The sequence below is a fragment of the Phyllobates terribilis genome, unplaced genomic scaffold, assembly GCF_046119375.1.
Source record: "Phyllobates terribilis strain yellow unplaced genomic scaffold, ASM4611937v1 Scaffold_3__8_contigs__length_932513732, whole genome shotgun sequence".
NCBI lineage: Eukaryota > Metazoa > Chordata > Amphibia > Anura > Dendrobatidae > Phyllobates > Phyllobates terribilis.
Window position 1 is genome coordinate 420,075,251 of NW_027362763.1, and position 19,499 is coordinate 420,094,749.

Genomic DNA, 19,499 nt, shown 5'->3' on the forward strand with positions numbered 1-19,499 from the left:
GTTGTATTAGTCCATCTATACTGACCTCCATCAGGTTGCAAACTGAATATATTTTTTTCTGCATCTAGCTCTGAAAAAATATTGGGCTTCTAGCTGTGTGTGGGACTTGTTCTATTAATCCATCTATACAGACCTCCATCAGGTTGCAAACTGAATATATTTTTTTCTGCATCTAGCTCTGAAAAAATATTGGGCTTCTAGCTGTGTGTGGGACTTGTTCTATTAATCCATCTATACAGACCTCCATCAGGTTGCAAACTGAATATATTTTTTTTCTGCATCTACCTCTGAAAAAATATTGGGCTTCTAGCTGTGTGTGGGACTTGTTCTATTAATCCATCTATACAGACCTCCATCAGGTTGCAAACTGAATATAATTTTTTTCTGCATCTAACCCAGCCAATAGTTTTGGCCTAATACCACAGTTTGGCCACTCAGCTCTGCTCGGTTCCCATCCATTGTTTTTTTGTGCAAACAACTCCAGAGTTGTGAATTAGTTAACCACCAAAATGAGTGGAAAAAGGCCTGCTGCTGGTGGAAAGGGGAATAGGTGTGTTGGGAAGGGGAAAAAAGGTTGTGTCCGTGGGGTAGGTGTTAAAGCAACAGTAACATCTGCAGAAGAAAGACCATCTTCCAGCCAAACTAAAATGTCTACTTCTTTTAGCGGACAATGTGATAAGATCCCTTTCTTACGGCCACGCCAATCGCTACAAATTCCAGATGAGGCACAAAAACAGCAGGTGCTTCAACGGATATCAAGTGCTCCTTTAAGTGGGCTCTCCTCCACATCAACTTCAACATCACAAATACTCCAGTCCTCAAAGGTGTCACCCCAATCGCACTTGCTTCCTCACAGCTCCCAAATCTCCAGCTGCCCGTCTGAGTATGAGGTAGAACAGATGGTTGAGTCTGCAGAGCTGTTTACTCATACTATAGCCTGGGAATCAGAGGTCGACTCCAGCGCTTCTGTGAATCCAGACGAGGAAATGATCTGCACTGATGCCCAGAATCTTTGAGTCGGATCCAGGACCAGACGCAGAAGGTTCTGACCATAATGTAGACCCTCATTCCCAAACTGTAACTCCTGTTGGTGGAGACAATGAGGAAGACGATGATAAGACTCAAATACCTGATTGGAGCGACAACTTTAGTTTTTTGTCAGGGCAGGAACAGGTTGGCTCTGAGGACGACGGGTGTGATAACGCACAGGGTGATGATGATGAGGTTGGAGATCCCACTTACTGTCAACCCACAGTCAGCCAAGAGATGAGGTCAGCAGAGGAGGTGGAGGAAGATGCTAGTGACGACGAGGTCAGGTTGCGCCTTCCTGGACAGAGACGTAGTACTGGAAGCACGTCAACAACTGCATCCTCAAACACAACTCTGCCTCTCACCACAAGTCGTGGTGGCTCTTCAGGTCGCATGGGTGCTAAGCCTTGCATAGCCTGGGCATTTTTTCAGATCGATAAAGATGACCCAACTCGTGTTATCTGTAACATTTGTCAGCAAAAGCTAAGTAGAGGCCAAAAAATACATAGTTTGAGTACTTCATGCATGAACCGGCACATGGACATGAAGCATAAGTTGCAGTGGGAAGCTCAGTGTGCTACAATGCGGCCTAGCCGGCCGGGCCAACCACCGTCTGCCATATCTTGTGCATCCGCGGCCTCTTCATCCTCTGTGACTGGGGGGACAGCAGTCACACCTGTTTTGGGGCGCAGACCTGCCACCTCTTTACCCGCAACAGCCAGCGTGATTGGCAGGTCATCATTTTCTTTGGAGGTGGTAACACCAGCTGGTGTTGAGCGCTGTCCGACATCGATAGCACCACCTTTGGATCAAGGCAACCTAACATGTCCGCCTGCATCTTCCTCACAGACTGGCAGTTTGCCGGGGACACCCTTATCAACCCCGTCTAAGCACAATAGCCAGCCCTCTGTCCCTCAGATGTGGACAAGTAAAAGACCATTTCCTCCTAGCCATGAGAAAGCTAAGAGGTTGAATTTCACCATCTGCAAGCTCTTGGCTACAGAAATGCTGCCTTTCCGCCTGGTGGACACAGAGGATTTTCGAGACCTTATGTCCGTCGCAGTGCCCCAGTACCAGATGCCCAGTCGGCACTACTTCTCAAAGAAAGGTGTGCCTGCGCTCCACCAGCATGTCGCACACAACATCACCGCTTCTTTGAGAAACTCTGTGTGTGACAGGGTGCATTTCACCACAGACACTTGAACGAGTAGGCATGGACAGGGGCGTTACATGTCGCTGACTGGGCACTGGGTAACTATGGTGACAACAGGACAAGGGGCTGCTGTCCAAGTCTTGCCGTCCCCACGAGTTGTGCGTCAATCCTCTTTATGTCAAAGTTCCTCCACTGCTTCTGCCTCCTCAACCTCCTCTCGGTCTTCCACCTGCACCCAAAGCCTGTCTGGTCATGCCACAAGCTTTCTAACTGCGCAGAAGGGATCCTGCACACCTCCTTACTATGCTGGCAGTAGGGCTGAACGTCATCAGGCAGTTTTTACATTGAAATGTCTGGGAAATGTGAGTCACACAGCTGAGGAGTTGTGGTCAGCTCTGGAGAACCAATTTCATGAATGGTTGTCTCCACTGGACCTGAAACCAGGGAAGGCCGTGTGCGACAATGCTGCAAACCTGGGTGCGGCCCTTCGCCGGGGCAATGTCACACACGTGCCTTGTATGGCTCACGTGTTGAACCTGGTTGTCCAGCAATTTTTAGCCCACTATCCCAGACTAGATGGCCTTCTGCAGAGGGCACGGTCGCTGTGTGCTCACTTCCGCCGTTCGCATCCCGCAGCTCAGCGACTTACATCTCTACAGAAGTCGTTGGGCCTGCCACTTCACCGGCTAAAATGCGATGTGCCTACCCGGTGGAATTCAACTCTGCACATGTTGCAGCGACTGTGGCAGCACCGACAAGCCCTGGTGCAATACGTTCTGACGTATAGCCTGGGCCAACGAGATCCAGAGGTGGGGCAAATCACGCTGGAGGAGTGGTCTCAGATCAGGGACCTATGCACCCTTCTGCACAGTTTTGAAATGGCGACGAAGATGTTTAGTGCTGACGATGCCATTATCAGCATGACTATTCCGATGATTTACATGCTGGAGCACATGTTAAACAGAATTCGGAGTCAGGTGGTGGCACAAGAGGAGGTGGAGGAAGTAGAGGAGGAGGAGTTGTATGCGGAAGGGCTAACATCTGCAAGGTCCAGACGGTCGGCAGCACCAAGGCGGCAGGCATGTGAGGGTGGGGGAGATGGTTTTACCAGGGCGCATGGTAGCAGCCAAACTAGTGAGGAAGGTGCAGGAGCCCAGGAAGAAGTGGAGGACGAACTGATGGAAGACTCATCAGATGAGGGAGACCTTGATCACATTTCTGTTGTGCGAGGTTGGGGGGAGAGGACAGAGGAAGGAAGCATGATTGTTACCTCGCCACCAACACAACAGGGACTTGGTGCTCCTGGATGCGCAACACACATGAGTGCCTTCTTGCTGCACTACCTGCAACATGACCCTCGAATTGTGAGAATTAGAAATAATCCTGACTACTGGGTTGCCACACTGTTAGATCCCCGGTACAAAAGTAAATTTGCAGAAATTATTCCTGCCATAGAAAGGGATGCACGCATGCAGGAGTATCAGCAGAGACTGTTGCAGAATCTTATATGTGCTTTTCCACAAAATACCAGTGGTGCACGTAGTGAATCTCACAGTTCCAACTTGCCAACCGTGGGACCGTCAAGTGTTCAGCACTCAAACCGTAACAGAACCACAGTATCTGCTGGTAACATCAATTTTGCGGAATCATTTCACCACTTTTTTAGCCCATCCTTTGCAAGGCCACAGGAGACAAGAAGTCTGACACATAGTCAACGCCTAGAGACGATGGTACAGGAGTATCTCCAAGTAAACATTGAAGCCATGACTGTGTCACTGGACCCTTGCTCTTTTTGGGCTTCCAATCTGGATAAATGGCCGGAGCTAGCCACTTACGCCTTGGAGATCTTGTCATGCCCTGCAGCCAGCGTTCTGTCTGAAGCTTCTGTGTGAAGCTTTCAAATTACTAATCATGTTTATCTGTATCTTGGCTGGAAAATAATTTGGGCTTTGTAGCAGTGTGCAGCACTGATCCTATTAGGCCATCTATACTAAAGCTTCACCAGATTTAAAATTAATAATAATTTTTAGCTGCATCTAGCCCGGAAAATAATTTTGGGGCTCCGAGATGCGCAAGACACATAAGTGCCTTCTTGCTGCACTACCTGCAGCATGACCCTCATATTGTCAGAATTCGAAGTAATCATGACTACTGGGTTGCCACACTCTTAGATCCCCCAAACTTTTCGATCAACCTTTTCATTTTAATAAAGACCAAAAAAATGGTCATTTTTGAAATTATAAGCATTAGCAGGTTGTTAGAAACTGAAATCAAACAGTTTTCAACTCAAAACTTTATTCTAGGTGATGTTACATTTTCACATAGGACCCCTTGTTCGAAAGGAGCTTCTGAACTCTCTCGTCCATTGAATTTGTCAGGTTTTGGATGGTTTCTGCTTCAATTGTTTTGCATGAGGACAGAATACCCTCCCAGAGCTGTTGCTTAGATGTGAACTGCCTCCCGCCATCATAGACACTCCTTTTAATGATGCTCCAAAGGTTCTGAATGGGGTACAGGTCAGGGGAGCATGGGGGTCACACCATAAGTTTGTCCCCTTTTATGCCCATATCAGCCAGAGATGCAGATGTTTTATGTGCAGCATGAGATGGTGCATTATCATGCAGAAAAATGATCTTGCTGTGAAATACACGGTTCTTCTTCTTGAACCATGGCAGGAAGTGCTGTTTGAGAAAATCCACATACATTATGGAGTTCATCTTTAGCGCCTTCAGGGATCCTAAAGGGGCCGACAATCTCTCTCCCCATGATTCCAGCCCAAAACATTACTCCACCTCCTCCTTGTTGGCGCTGTAGCCGTGTTTGCGTGGGGTGTCCATCAACCAGCCATCCTCCACTCCATCCATCTGGACCATCGAGCGCTGCACGGCACTCATCCGTGAACAAAACAGTTTTGAAATCAGTCTTCATGTAATGTTTGGCCCACTGGAGCCGTTTCTGCTTGTGTGAAGTGGATAGAGGAGGTCGACAGGATGGCGTATGCACAGCTGCAAACCTCTGAAGGACCCTGCATGTTGTTCTTCGGGGGACGTTGGAGGCACAAGCAGCTTCAAAAACTTGTCTGCTGCTATGACGAGGCTTTTTTGCCGCTGCTCTTTCAACCTGATGTAATTGCCTGTAGGAAAGAGTCCTCAATTTGCCCTTATCAGCACGCACACGTGTGTACTGTGAATCAGCTACATACTTCTTGATTGCCAAGGCACTTCATCCTGATCATCGCACAATGTTGATTGTAATACATAGTACATAGTAATACATAGTTTAGTTTAGTTTATAAGGCCGAAAAAAGACAAGCGTCCATCCAGTTCAGCCTATTTCTTGTGCACTGCAGCTATTCCGCAGCGTTGATCCAGGGGAAGGCAACAAAAACCATGCGGTATAGGCCAATTTACATCATTGAGGAAAAATTCACTTCCCGACACCAATCTGGCAGTCAGATTAAATCCCTGGATTAATTAACTAAGCATAAGATGTAATTTTATTGTTCTCAAGAAAGGCGTCCAGGCCTCTCTTGAACTCATTAAGTGAGTTGGACATCACCACTTCCTCTCCCAGAGAGTTCCAGAGTCTCACGGCTCTGACCGTAAAAAATCCCCTTCTATGCTGGTGCAGGAACCTCCTTTCCTCCAGACGCATAGTGTGCCCCCTCGTCTTTGTCACCATCCTTGGTATAAACAGGTCATGGGAGAGATCTCTGTACTGCCCCCTGATGTATTTATACATGTTTATGAGGTCTCCCCTAAGCCTTCTCATTTCCAACGTAAATAGGCCTAATTTTGACAACCTCTCTGGGTATTCTAGGCCCTCCATTCCCTTTATTACCTTAGTCTCCCTCCTTTGTACCCCCTCTAGCTCCAATATGTCTTTCCTGAGCACCGGAGCCCAGAACTGTGCACAATATTCTAAGTGCGGCCTTACCAGCGCTTTATACAGAGGAAGAACAATGTTCTCATCATATGCCCCTATTCCTCTTCTGATGCATGCCATGACTCTATTTGCCTTCGCTGCAGCTGCCTGACACTGGGCACTCCAATTTAATTTGCTATTAACCAAGACGCCCAGGTCCTTCTCCATGTCAGATTTCCCCAACGGTTTCCCATTTAATATGTATGGGTGACTGCTGTTTTTCTTTCCCATGTGCATGACCTTACATTTATCGTCATTGAACCCCATTTGCCATTTTTTGGCCCAACTCCCCAATTTATCTAAATCCTCCTGTAGCTGTGCCCTATCCTCATCTGTATTAACTACTTTACAAAGTTTAGTATCATCTGCAAATATTGCTATTTTACTATGCAACCCTTCCACTAGATCATTAATAAATATATTAAATAATATAGGGCCCAAGACAGACCCTTGAGGCACCCCGCTAGTAACCCTGACACACCCTGAGCTTACTCCATTGATAACCACCCTCTGCTTTCTATCACTCAGCCAGCTATTTACCCACTTGCACACATTATCCCCCAGACCAAGCATTCTCATTTTATAAACCAACCTTTTGTGTGGCACGGTATCAAACGCTTTGGAGAAGTCAATGTATACAACATCCACTGACTCTCCCCGGTCCAGCTGTGAGCTCACCTCCTCGTAGAAGGCGATCAGGTTTGTTTGGCAGGAGCGATCCCTCATGAATCCATGTTGATATGGAGTTAGACAGTTATTATCATTAAGATATTCTACAATAGCATCTCTAAGAAATCCTTCAAACAATTTACCCACAACAGACGTTAAGCTGACTGGTCTATAGTTCCCAGGGTCACTTTTAGACCCCTTTTTGAATATTGGTACCACATTTGCTTGGCGCCAGTCTAGTGGGACAGTCCCTGTCCATAAAGAGTGCTTGAATATAAGATACAGCGGTCTGTCTATCACATTACTTAATTCTTTTAGTACCCGGGGGTGTATGCCATCTGGGCCTGGTGACTTGTCTATTTTGATATTATTTAGGCGTTTCTGAACTTCCTCCTGGGTTAGGTGGGTGATATTTAGCGGAGGGTTTACTTTATCACTCTGCATTTCCTCCGATAAATTGTTTTCTTTTGTGAAAACAGTGGAGAAGAAGCTATTGAGTAGGTTTGCTTTACCCTCATCGCCCTCTATGATTTTACCCAGGTTATTTTTCAATGGGCCAGCTCCATCTGTTTTAATCCTTTTACTGTTTATATAGTTAAAGAACAGTTTGGGATTCTTTTTACTTTCCTTGGCAATTAGTCTCTCTGTCTCCTCTTTTGCTATTCTTATTTGTTTCTTACAGATTTTGATTTTTTCCCTATAAGATATTAGCGCTTCCTCGCTGCCTTCATGTTTAAGTTTACCAAAAGCCCTTTTTTTGTTTTTCATTGCCCTCTTGACTTCCTTATTTAGCCACATTGGCTTCCTCCTATTCCTAGCCCTTTTATTCCCATAAGGTATGTACCTTCTACAGTGACTATGTAGGACTGTTTTGAAAATTTCCCATTTTCTATCCGTGCTCCTATTACTAAAGATACTATCCCAGTCTATAAGGTGAAGGGCATCTCTTAGCTGATCAAACTTTGCCCTCCTGAAGTTCAGTGTTTTTGTGACTCCCTTGCTGGGCACCCTACTGAAGCACATGTGGAATTGTATAATGTTGTGGTCACTATTTCCCAGTTGCCCCCCGACCTGCACCTCAGTTATTCTGTCTGGCCTGTTAGTTAATATTAAGTCTAAAAGGGCCGTCCCTCTAGTTGGTTCCTGCACAAGTTGTGACAAATAATTGTCTTTGATAATTGACAGAAACCTGTTTCCTTTCTGAGATCTACAGCTTTCAGTTTCCCAGTCTATGTCGGGGTAGTTGAAGTCCCCCATAATAATCACCTCGTTATTTTTTGCTACTTCGTCTATTTGTCTCATTAATAGACTTTCCGTGGCTTCTGCTATATTTGGTGGTTTATAACAGACTCCTATGATAATTTTATTATTGTTTTTTGCCCCATGTATCTCCACCCATAAGGACTCGACCTCCTCATTTCCCTCCCATACATCCTCCCGTATTGTAGGCTTTAGACACGTCTTTACATATAGACAGACTCCACCCCCTTTCCGACTTCTTCGATCCCTTCTAAACAGACTGTAACCATGTAAGTTAACTGCCCAGTCATAGCTTTCATCTAACCATGTCTCGGTTATTCCCACTATGTCATAGTTACCTGTAGATATTTCTGCTTCCAGTTCATCCATCTTGTTTGTCAGGCTCCTGGCATTTGCTAGAATGCAGTTTACACGATTTTGTTTTGTTCCAATCTTCTCCCTGTGGATTGTATTAGAAATTTTCTTACCTCCCTTCCAAGTATCTTGTCTTGGACCTTCTTTGTCGCACTTCATATCTTTCATTAGTATGTTCTCTGGTTGCATGTTCGTGTCCGGCATTTTTCTTCCCATCCCCTCTTCTTCTAGTTTAACGCCCTCCTGATGAGTGTTGCGAGTCTCCTGGCGAATGTGTGTTTCCCGGGTTTGTTGAGGTGTAGTCCGTCTCTGGCAAGGAGTCCGTCATAGAGGTAATTCACACCGTGGTCCAGGAATCCAAATCCTTGTTGTCTGCACCATCGTCTCAGCCAGTTGTTCACATCAAGGATCCTGTTCCATCTCCTGACGCCATGCCCGTCTACTGGAAGGATAGAAGAAAAAACTACCTGCGCATCCAGTTCTTTTACTTTCTTCCCCAATGCTTCAAAGTCCTTGCAGATTGTCATTAGGTCCTTCTTTGCCGTGTCATTGGTGCCAACATGTATCAGAAGAAATGGGTGGACATCCTTGGAACTGATGAGCTTTGGTATCCTATCGGTAACATCCTTGATTGTAGTCATGCCTTGACCTAAACACTCCACAATTTGTTGCTTCTCAGCAGCCGACACATCCTTTTTCTTTCCCATTTTGGCAGAAAATGTAGGCTGCTTAATAATGTGAGACAACCTTCTTAAGTAGTCTTGCCTTTCATTGGACACACCTGCCAAACTAATTAGCACAGGTGTCTGCAATTGCTTACAGTGATATAAAGAGCCCTGACACACATCACCATCAATGAGTTTAACTGACAAACAAACAAATTCTTCCCTTATCACTCCTAAACACTTTTTGCATAATAATTTGGAACGCAGTGTACATGTGCTTTTCCACAAAACACCAGTGGTTCACGTAGTGAATCTTACAGTTCTAACTTGCCAACCGTGGTCTGTATGGAGTTGTTCAATAAAGGGCCCAAAATTAAGATAACATAGATGGGAGAGGTCTCTATGAATAGGAATTCCTAAGTATTTGATACCCTGTGAGGGCCAGGCAAAGGGAAAGTTGGACTGGATGGAATCCTATATGGATTTGGGGAGGGAGACATCAAGGGCCTCAGACTTTGCTGCATTGATTTTAAAATTTGACCATGTAACAAAGTGATCTATTTCAGCCATAACAGCATGGATGGATATATGTGATTGATTGATATATACTAGGACATCATCAGCAAATAGAGAGCACTTGTACTCGGTGCCTCCCACCTCAATCCACCTAATATTGGGATTATGGCGAATTGATGAGAGCAGGTGCTCCGTCACTAGGATGTATAAGAGAGGGGACAGAGGACATCCCTGCCTTGTCCCATTGGTGATTGTGAAAGGTGATGAAAATGTTCTGATGCACCCCCTGGGCCTTGGGACACCCGGAGCCGGACCCTTTTTGGTGGATGCTGGTGGTTGTAGTCTTCGTGGCGGCGACCCGGTTCCGTGGCTCAGGGTGGTCAAACCAGTGGCGGAACTATTTATGTGGTTTTGATGTTTAAATGTCCGACTACGCCACCCGTGGATTGCGGTCAGAGTGAACCGCCGCTGCAGGGCAGACCGCTGAGGCTGGTGTTGTGGGTGCAGCAGAGCGTAGCATAACTCCCCACGGGAGGAGTATAGCCTCAGGGCAGTGTATGCGGAGGATGGGGGTGATGGTGCAGGGCAGCAGCAGTAACGACACGGAGTCAGTGATGCAGTCCAGGGCCTTTACTCACAGTTCTTATTATCCAGACCACGTCTGCAGGTAACGGCTGCCCACGTCGTACTGTGCTCACCAGGTGAGGGGCTCAGACAACTCCCAGATAACTTTGGAGCGCTTCACAGGACCCCCTTTGTGTGTCCTTTGTCTGGCCTTTCTTACCAACCCTTCTGTCCGGCTGCCTCGGGCCTCCTCTTGGTAAACTTGGCGCCAGTTTCCCTGACCCTATGTGGTGCCTTCCTAGCGGGTGTAGCGAGGGGCTGCGCCACATAAAATGTCACAGCCTCCGGTTTCTAGCTGAGGGTCGTTTCCTGCCTCCACTAGTTTCGGGGACCGGTCTCCCCCTTTGGCCTGACCCCTCCACGCAGGTGGATTCGGGCGTGCGGTGGCGACTCGCCCGTCCGCACCCCTGGGATCCCTTCATTCCTCGTTCCTGGAGCCTTCTCCGCTCCTCTTCCTTCCTTCTCCCTCTTCCAGGCCTGGGCCTCTGTTACTAGGCCCGCCTCCCGAGCAGAGCTCATGCAGAGCCCCTGCTCCCTGCCACTTCTGCTCAGACTTCTCTGCACTGAACTAAGATGGTGCCCACCTTTTATACTCCCTTCTCAATGCACCCAGGAACTGCTTCCTCCCTGCTCCTGCACTACAGGGTTCCCCTTCCTCAGTGTTCCCTCCCCCCACTCCAGCCAGGGACAGGGACTGCCGTGCCCATCTCAAAGGCATATTGGTCGCCCTGCCCCACGGCAATGTGGTGTAATGCATGCAGGTGTCGGGTCCTGATCCACACTCCATCCTTACCTGAGAGTGAGATAGCACACCTCTGGGTGAGGTGCAATACCTCTGTAGCAACCGAGCCCTCAGGGTGCTACAATTCCATTTATCTTCAGCCTAGGTGACGTATTGTGATACAGGGCCGTGATTTTGGCTATAAAAGGGTCCCCTAGACCCCTACCCCAAGCTTTTTAAGAGAATCATATATGGCGTGCCAGGAGACTCTATGGAATGCTTTCTCAGCATCCAACGAGAGTATCTAATTACAAATTTTTAACTGCATCTAGCCCAGGAAATACTTTGTGCCTAGTAGCAGTGTCTGCTAGTCAGCGGATTATCCTGGCTGTTAAGCAAGCTACACCACCTGTAGTTTAGACACTTAATTTTTTCAAAGGAAATGCTTCGGGACCATGGGATACTCAGTGAAGAGCATCAGGAGGCACCCCAAGGCATAGGGGCTGGGACTGGCAGTAGGATGCCTTGCGGTGGACAGCCGAGCTCGATCCTTATAAAAGCTTTTTAACTGCAGCAGCTTTAGTGGACGCTACTGGAGCTGGAATTACGCGGCTGCTGGCATGAGACTTGCCCTCCAATAGATCCTTGTAAATGGATTTAAAGTGTATTCATTCAAATTAGACAATTTAAATTAAAAAGCTTAGAGCTCCCTCCACCACAGGGGGGCTTGCTCGACCCACCAGCGGACAGGCACCAGTATTGGGAGAGGGGGGCTGGCCATCAGGGTTCACCGCGGCTCTGGCACAAACCCGGCGACACGGAGGTGGCACGGGCAGGAGCGGACTGGCCGTCTCGGCTTCTCACTTTTTGGATTTTAGAAGGGCATGACATGCCTATATCTGTGTCTCCCCCTCCTTTTACTCCTCCACCTCTTTTCTTTTCGCATGACTATATGTACTTGTCACTTTTCCATGTGTTAGTTATGTCTTCTGAGCAGTTTGTCAGCTTTTGGACACCTTTGAAGGTGTTTTCTATGTGTTTCTATGTGTTTTTGTTTGCCTGCCATTGGTTTTAACGGTGTTCGAAGGTGTTCGACGAACAGTTCGACGAACAGTTCGGCGAACACACGGGTGTTCGACGAACCGAACCGAACTCGAACACTACGGGGGTGGCTCAACACTAGTTTTGAGTTCCTTGAGGGGTGCAGTTTTTAGAGTGGTGTCACTTTTGGGTATTTTCTGTCATATAGATGCCTCAAAGTCACTTCAAATGTGATGTGGTCCCTAAAAAAAATGGTTCTGTATATTTTTTGGGAAAAATGAGAAATCGCTGGTCAACTTTTAACCCTTATAGCTCCCTAACAAAAAAAAATTTTGGTTCCAAAATTGTGCTGATGTAAAGTGGACATGTGGGAAATGTTATGTCACACAAAACAGTTAATAAATATCTCTGATTTAACCCCTTCCCGACCCGTGTCACTCCGTTTGTGACATGGAAAACAGTTCGTTCCCGACCCATGTCACGGCATCTGTGACATGGAGGGAAAGAGCCCCTGCAGCGCCTGCGAGCGGGGTCGCTCAGGTGTCACAGTTGCTACTGCAAGTGGACATCCTGAAGTCGACCCCCCGGGGGGTGGATTAACCCCCCCGTGCCTGGGACCCCTCCGATTGGCTGTTTCATTTTCACTTTTAATGAAACTGCCAATCGGTATGAATTAAATATTTCACCAATGAAAATTGGTGTAATATTTAAATCTGGGCATGGCCTGATGCTTACAGCATCAGCCATTGGCTGGGGGGAGTGTCACCTCTGTCCCCCCCCCTCCCCCCAGATCTGATTGGGGGGCTAGCGTCACATGGATACTAGCCCCAATCAGATGTGGAGGGAGTTTTTAATGATGGCCGCAACTGCCCGTCCATGGATCGGGTGCCGGCCGTTGTGGACCCTCTGCTGCTGCCCCCTGTGGACCCTCTGCTGCTGCCCCCCCATGGACCCTCTGCAGCTGCCCCCCCGTGGATCGCTTCTGCCGCCACTGATCGCCTGCTGCCGCCGCTGATCTGCATCAGGTAGTATTGCCCCCGCTCCCCCCCGACCCCCCCTCCACTCCACCCTGCCCCCCCCTCCACCCCCGACCCCCCCTCCACTTTCATACCTGCACCCCGACCTCCGCTCCCTCTCCCACGTCTTCATCCACCGACTGCTGCTCTCCTTCTGACAGCCGGTGGACTGTGATTACAGCAGCAGCAGGCTCAGTGTAAATGCCCTGCTCCTGTGATCAAACCCACCATCCCCCAGTCCCAGTGATATCACCCCCCACCTCCCAATAATCACCCCTGTCCCCAGTGTTCACCCCCCCCTGTCCCCAGTGTTCACCCCCCCCTGTCCCCAGTGTTCACCCCCCCCTGTCCCCAGTGTTCACCCCCCCCCTGTCCCCAGTGTTCACCCCCCCCTGTCCCCAATGTTCACCCCCACCTGTCTCCAGTGTTCACTCCCCATCCCCAGTGTGCACCCCCCCATCCCAGTGATCATCCCCCCCCCGCAAACCCAGTGATCACCCCCCTGCTGCTGGCTCCTGCTCCCCTTTCTGCCCCAGTAATCACCCCCCTGATGCTGCCGGCCTCCTACCCCCCTTGCTGCTGCCGGCTCCTTCCCCAGTGATCACCCCCCTTGCTGCTGCCGGCTCCTGCCCCAGTGATCACCCCCCTTGCTGCTGCCGGCTCCTGCCCCAGTGATCACCCCCCTTGCTGCAGCTGCTGGCTCCTCCATCTCTTCAGCCCCCCCCTACGCCTGACGGCCCCCTACGCCTGACAGCCCCCTACGCCTGACAGCCCCCACACGTGACTGCTGAAGGTTACACCAAGCACACACACACACACACACACACGTACACTCACACTATAATAAAGTTTCGATTTTTTTTTTTTTTTTTTTACACACGCACACAGCACACAAAATGTCCCGCCCGTCCCACTCATCCCAGTCTAGGGCGTACTCAGCTTAGGAGGCTATGTCAGGTTGGTGTGTGTGTTGTAGTGTGTGTGTGTGTGTGGTGTATACACTACAATATACCACACCGCACACCAACCTGACATACACTACACAATGGTGTCCACTAACAAATTGGAACCATGTTGCGTTTGGAGAGTCCCTGTGTGCCCAAACATTGGAGCTCCCCAACAAGTGACCCCATTTTGGAAACTAGACCCCCCAAGGCACCTATCTAGATGCATAGTGAGCACTTGAAACCCCCAGGTGCTTCACAAATTGATTCATAAAAATGAAAAAGTGGAAAAAAAAACACTTTTTTATTTTTACGGATTAATTTGTGAAGGACCTGGGGGTTCCAAGTGCTCACTATGCATCTAGATAGGTGCCTTGGGGGGTCTAGTTTCCAAAATGGGGTCACTTGTAGGTGAGCTCCAATGTTTGGCCACACAGCGGCTCTCCAAACGCGACATGGTGTCCGCTAACAAATTGAATGGAAAATCGGCTCAAATTGTTAGCGGACACCATGTTGCGTTTGGAGAGCCCCTAATGTGCCTAAACAGTGGAGCTCCCCCACAAGTGACCCCATTTTGGAAACTAGACCCCCCAAGGCACCTATCTAGATGCATAGTGAGCACTTGGAACCCCCAGGTGCTTCACAAAATGATCTGTGAAAACAAAAAAGTACTTTTTTTTTCACAAAAATTTTCTTTTAGCCTAAATTTTTTAATTTTCACATGGGTAACAGGTTAAAATGCATCCTAAAATGTATTGGTCAATTTCTCCTGAGTACACTGATTCCTCATATGTGGTCATAAACCACTGTTTGGGCACATGGCAGGGCTCAGAAGAGAAGGAGCGCAATTTGACTTTTGGAGCTAATTTTCCATTCAAAAAGTAAAATGGCGCTCCTTCCCTTCTGAGCCCTGCCGTGTGCCCAAACAGTGGTTTATGACCACATATGAGGTATCAGTGTACTAAGGAGAAATTGACCAACAAATTTTAGGATGCATTTTATCCTGTTACCCATGTGAAAATTAAAAAATTTAGGCTAAAAGAAAATTTTTGTTAGAAAAATAAAAATGTTCATTTTTTTCTTCCATGTGGCTTTAGTTCCTGTGATGCACCTGAAGGGTTAATAATCTTCTTGAATGTAGTTTTGAGTAGCTTGAGGGGTGCAGTTTTTGGAATGGTGTCACTTTTGGGTGTTTTCTGTCATAAAGACCCCTCAAAGGGACTTCAAATGTGATGTGGTCACTAAAAAAATGGTTTTGTAAATTTTGCTGGAAAAAAGATAAATTGCTGATGAACTTTGAACCCTTCAAACTTCCTACCAACTTTTTTTTTTTTTTCCAAAATTGTGCTGATGTAAAGTAGACATGTGGGAAATGTTATTTATTAACTATTTTATGTCACATCACTCTCTGGTTTAGTAGAAAAAAAATTCAAAATTTTCTAATTTTTTCCATATTTTTGATTTTTTCACAAATAAACGCAAATATTATCGACCTAAATTTAATACTAACATGAAGCCCAATATGTCACGAAAAAACAATCTCAGAATCGCTAGGATCCGTTGAAGTGTTCCAGAGTTTTTACTTCGTAAAGGGACACTGGTCAGAATTTACAAAAATGCCAAGGTCTTTAGGGTCAAAATAGGCTGGGTCCTGAAGGGGTTAAGGGCATGAAAATTCAAATTTTGAAAATTGTGAAATTTTTGCCAAATTTCTAATTTTTTCACAAATAAACGCAAGTCATATCGAAGACATTTTACCATTATCATGAAGTACAATATGTTGCGAAAAATCTCAGAATCAGTGGGATTCGTTGAAGCGTTCCAGAGTTATTACCTCATAAAGTGACAGTGATAAGAATTGTAAAAATTGGCCTGGTCATTAACGTGCAAACCACCTTTGGGGGTAAAGGGGTTAATGCTTGCGATGGAGCATTGTTCTTGATAAAAATCATGGTTTTCTTGAAATATTCAGACTTTTTCCTATACCACTACTTGAAGAAAGTGTCTTTTAAAAACTACCAGTGGTTTTTGGAGTTGATTTTGAATCCATCTTCAACCCAAAAATGTCCATCTAAAGGGAAGGGTTTTCTTCTCGTTCTCGGTCCCCCTACCATCCTCATCTGTTTCTTGTGGAGATGACTGATTGTTCAGTGACCTGCCTTTTTTTTAAAATTCATTGCCGCTGTCTCCATCATTGTTTGGGCGGCGCGTGCCCAGTGGGAGATTTTGTCTCTGAACTGAGATCTCAATCTGTGCATGCGCCGCATCTTGCCCCATTTTATTGAAGTCTTACACATAGAACGCAGGCTCCCACTGCGCATGCACCGCCCACGCAATGATAGCGACAGCGGCGCTGAATTTTAAAAAGGACACAGGTCACTGAATAATCAGTGACCTGCACACGAAACAGAGGAGGTTGGGGGGGGAGAGGGAGAATATGACCCTGCTTCCACGTCCCGCCCCAAAACACATAAGACGTCATTTTCTGAAAATTTCATAAGGTGAGTATTAAACAACTACTGAGCGGATCCTTTCACATCATGTATCATATTAATCAGCATTACAGCGCCATTAAAGCCATGCCTACAGTTTATAGGGCTAAATCCTGTTGACAGGTTTCCTTTAAGCTTTTTTTTGTATTTCTGTAAAGAAAGTTTATCTTCTTTCTGTTTTTGAAACCGAATGTCTTTTGACTTATGTTAATTTTTTTTATGTAGGTACACCTATTAGCAGTGTTTCACCAGTGGTCAGTAAAGCATTTAAGCCCAGGTTAGTACATTACTCCTCTGCAATACTTTCTTATTGTTTGATCATAACTTTCTGCTTGTTACAATTTTAAGTTGTATGATTATATCTAACCCCTTTCCAAAATATGATACAGAATTATTCAGCCATCATCTGCCTCTAACAGCTACGGGTGGAGCGGAGCTGTTAACCTAATAAATGTCGCTGTCAATCTCTGACAGCAGCATATAATGTTCTCCAGCATGGGAGGCCAGGTAATTCCACATGCCCATCCATCAGCATGATCGTGGGGCGCTGATGGGTTGCCATGATAGCCAGGAGCCTGCTGAAGATCTCCGTGCATGTCATAACTGTTCTCCTGTGAAAGCGAGTGTTTTAGCTAGTGTTCATATAAGGCCGTGATTTTTGCTACATATAGCAGTGCTGATGTATAAAAATACACATATTTGGTATCACTGCGTTCGTAAAGGCCAATCTGTCAAAAACTAAAATAAATTAATCCTATGAATCGGTAAACGGCATAGTGAGAGAAAAAATCAAACCAACAGAATTACATATTTTTTTTGCCACCAAAGCATTGCAACAAAATGCAGTACGAGGTGATAAAAACACCATATCTACCCCAGAATGGTATCAGTAAAAATGTGAGCTTCAGGTGCAAAAAAGAAGCACACATCTCCATATCCCGAAAATGTAAAACATTACGGGCCTCGGAAAATGGCGACACAAGTAAAAATTTTTACAAGGTACAGATTTTTTTTCTTGCCACATAAATACAACTATATATGTTTGATATCTACTTAATAGTGCTGACTTGGAGAATTATATCGCCTAGTCAATTTTACTGTATAGTGAACAATGTATATATAAAAAAAACAATTGTGGGATTTCTCATCTCTGCTGAGGAGTTTGCCACACACTTCAAAAACAAGACTGACCAAACAAGGCAAGTCTTTACTGTCCAACCACCACAACCCCTTTGTTTTCCAGACCATTGCCCTTCCCCCCATAACCTCCCTTCTCAACATCATGGAAAGAGACCTTACTGGTCTCCTCTCCAAATCACACCTCACCACTTGTGCACTCGAACCCCATCCCATCCCACCTCCTCCCCAGCCTCACCCCCACACTCATCCCATCCCTAGCCCATCTCTACAACCTATCACTAACTTCTGGTACCATCTCCGCTGCCTTCAAACATGCCACAATCACACCCATCCTCAAAAAGCCATCCCTCGACCCAACCGCCTTGTCCAGCTACCGCCCCGTATCGCTGCTCCCTTTTGCCTCCAAATTCCTTGAGCAACACGCTCACGCTGAACCTTCCTCTCACTTCTCATCTAACTCTCTCTTCGACAACCGACAATCTGGCTTCCGCCCCCACCATTCCACTGAAACTGCCCTTACCAAAATCAACAATGACTTACTTACAGCCAAAGCTAGCAGACAATTCTCTGTACTCCTTCTTCTTGACCTGTCCTCTGCTTTCGACACAGTTGACCACTGCCTCCTACTACAGATCCTCTCTTCCTTTGGCATCAAAAAACTTGCCCTATCTTGGATCTCCTAATACCTTTTTTAACCGCACATTTAGCATCTTCCACTCCCACACTACTTCCTCACCCCGCCCCCTCTCTGTTGGAGTCCCTCAAGGCTCTGTCCTAGGACCACTACTCTTCTCAATCTATACCCTTGGCCTGGGACAGCTCATAAAATCCCATGGCTTCCAGTACCATCTGTACGCTGATGACACCCAGATCTACCTCTCTGGCCCAGATATCGCCTCTCTGCTGTCCAGAATCCCAGCATGTCTAGCAGCCATATCCTCCTTCTTCTCCTCCCTCTTCCTCAAGCTCAATGTGGACAAAACTGAACTCATCTTTCCCCATCTCGCATATCTTCCCCACCTGATCTTTCTATCACAATAAATGACATCACACTTTCCCCTGTACCAGCAATCCGCTTCCTCGGAGTAACCCTGGACTCTGCCCTTTCCTTAAAACATCCAAGCTCTCACCACCTCCTGTCGCCTCCAGCTCAAAAATATTTCCAGGATCCGTCCTTTCCTAACCCCTCAATCTACTAAACTGCTTGTGCATGCCCTTATCTCCCGCCTCGACTACTGCAACAGCCTCCTATGTGGCCTACCTGCTAAGACTCTCGCACCCCTCCAGTCCATCCTTAACTCTGCTGCGCAACTGGTTTATCTCTCGCCTCGCTTCTCCTCTGCTACCCTCCTTTGCAAATTCCTTGGCCCCCAATTGCCCAGCATATCTAGTTCAAACTACTAACACTGATCTACCAAGCCATCCATAACCTTTCTCCTCCGTACATCTCTGAACTAATCTCCTGATACATTCTCTTACATAATCTCTGGTCCTCCCAAGACCTCCTTCTCTTCTCCACACTTATTCGTTCCCCACCCAATCGCCTCCAAGATTTCTCCCGAATATCCCCCATCCTATGGAAATACTGTGCCTCAACACGTCCGATTATCCATCACATTTGGATCCTTCAGACGGAACCTGAAAACCCATCTCTTCAAACAAGCTTACAGCCTGCCAAGACCTTGCTTGCTACCACCTCAACAACATCGGAGCTACTGCAATTCCCCCAACCTACTGTCTCCTTCCCCATTCCTGTAGAATGTAAGCCCGCAAGGGCAGGGTCCTCTTCCCTCTGTATCAGTCTATCATTGTTACTTTGTTTACTGTAAGTGATATCTTTATTTGGTATGTAACCCCTTCTTATGTACAGCACCATGGAATCAATGGCGCTATATAAATAAATAATAATAATTGCAATTTCATCGCACTTGGAATTTTTTTCCTGCTTTCC

General features: G+C 46.7%; 1 protein-coding gene across 3 annotated transcripts in view; it reads left to right on the forward strand.

Moving 5' to 3' along the window:
- The window catches only part of CYB5R4 (cytochrome b5 reductase 4), a 544,645-nt gene that overhangs the window by 145,528 nt on the left and 379,618 nt on the right, over positions 1 to 19,499 (forward strand). For all 3 annotated transcript variants that reach the window (XM_073675649.1, XM_073675652.1, XM_073675651.1), the window contains exon 5: positions 16,634 to 16,685. In XM_073675649.1, the coding sequence (XP_073531750.1) occupies positions 16,634 to 16,685 (52 nt within the window). The remainder of the gene's footprint in view (positions 1 to 16,633; positions 16,686 to 19,499) is intronic.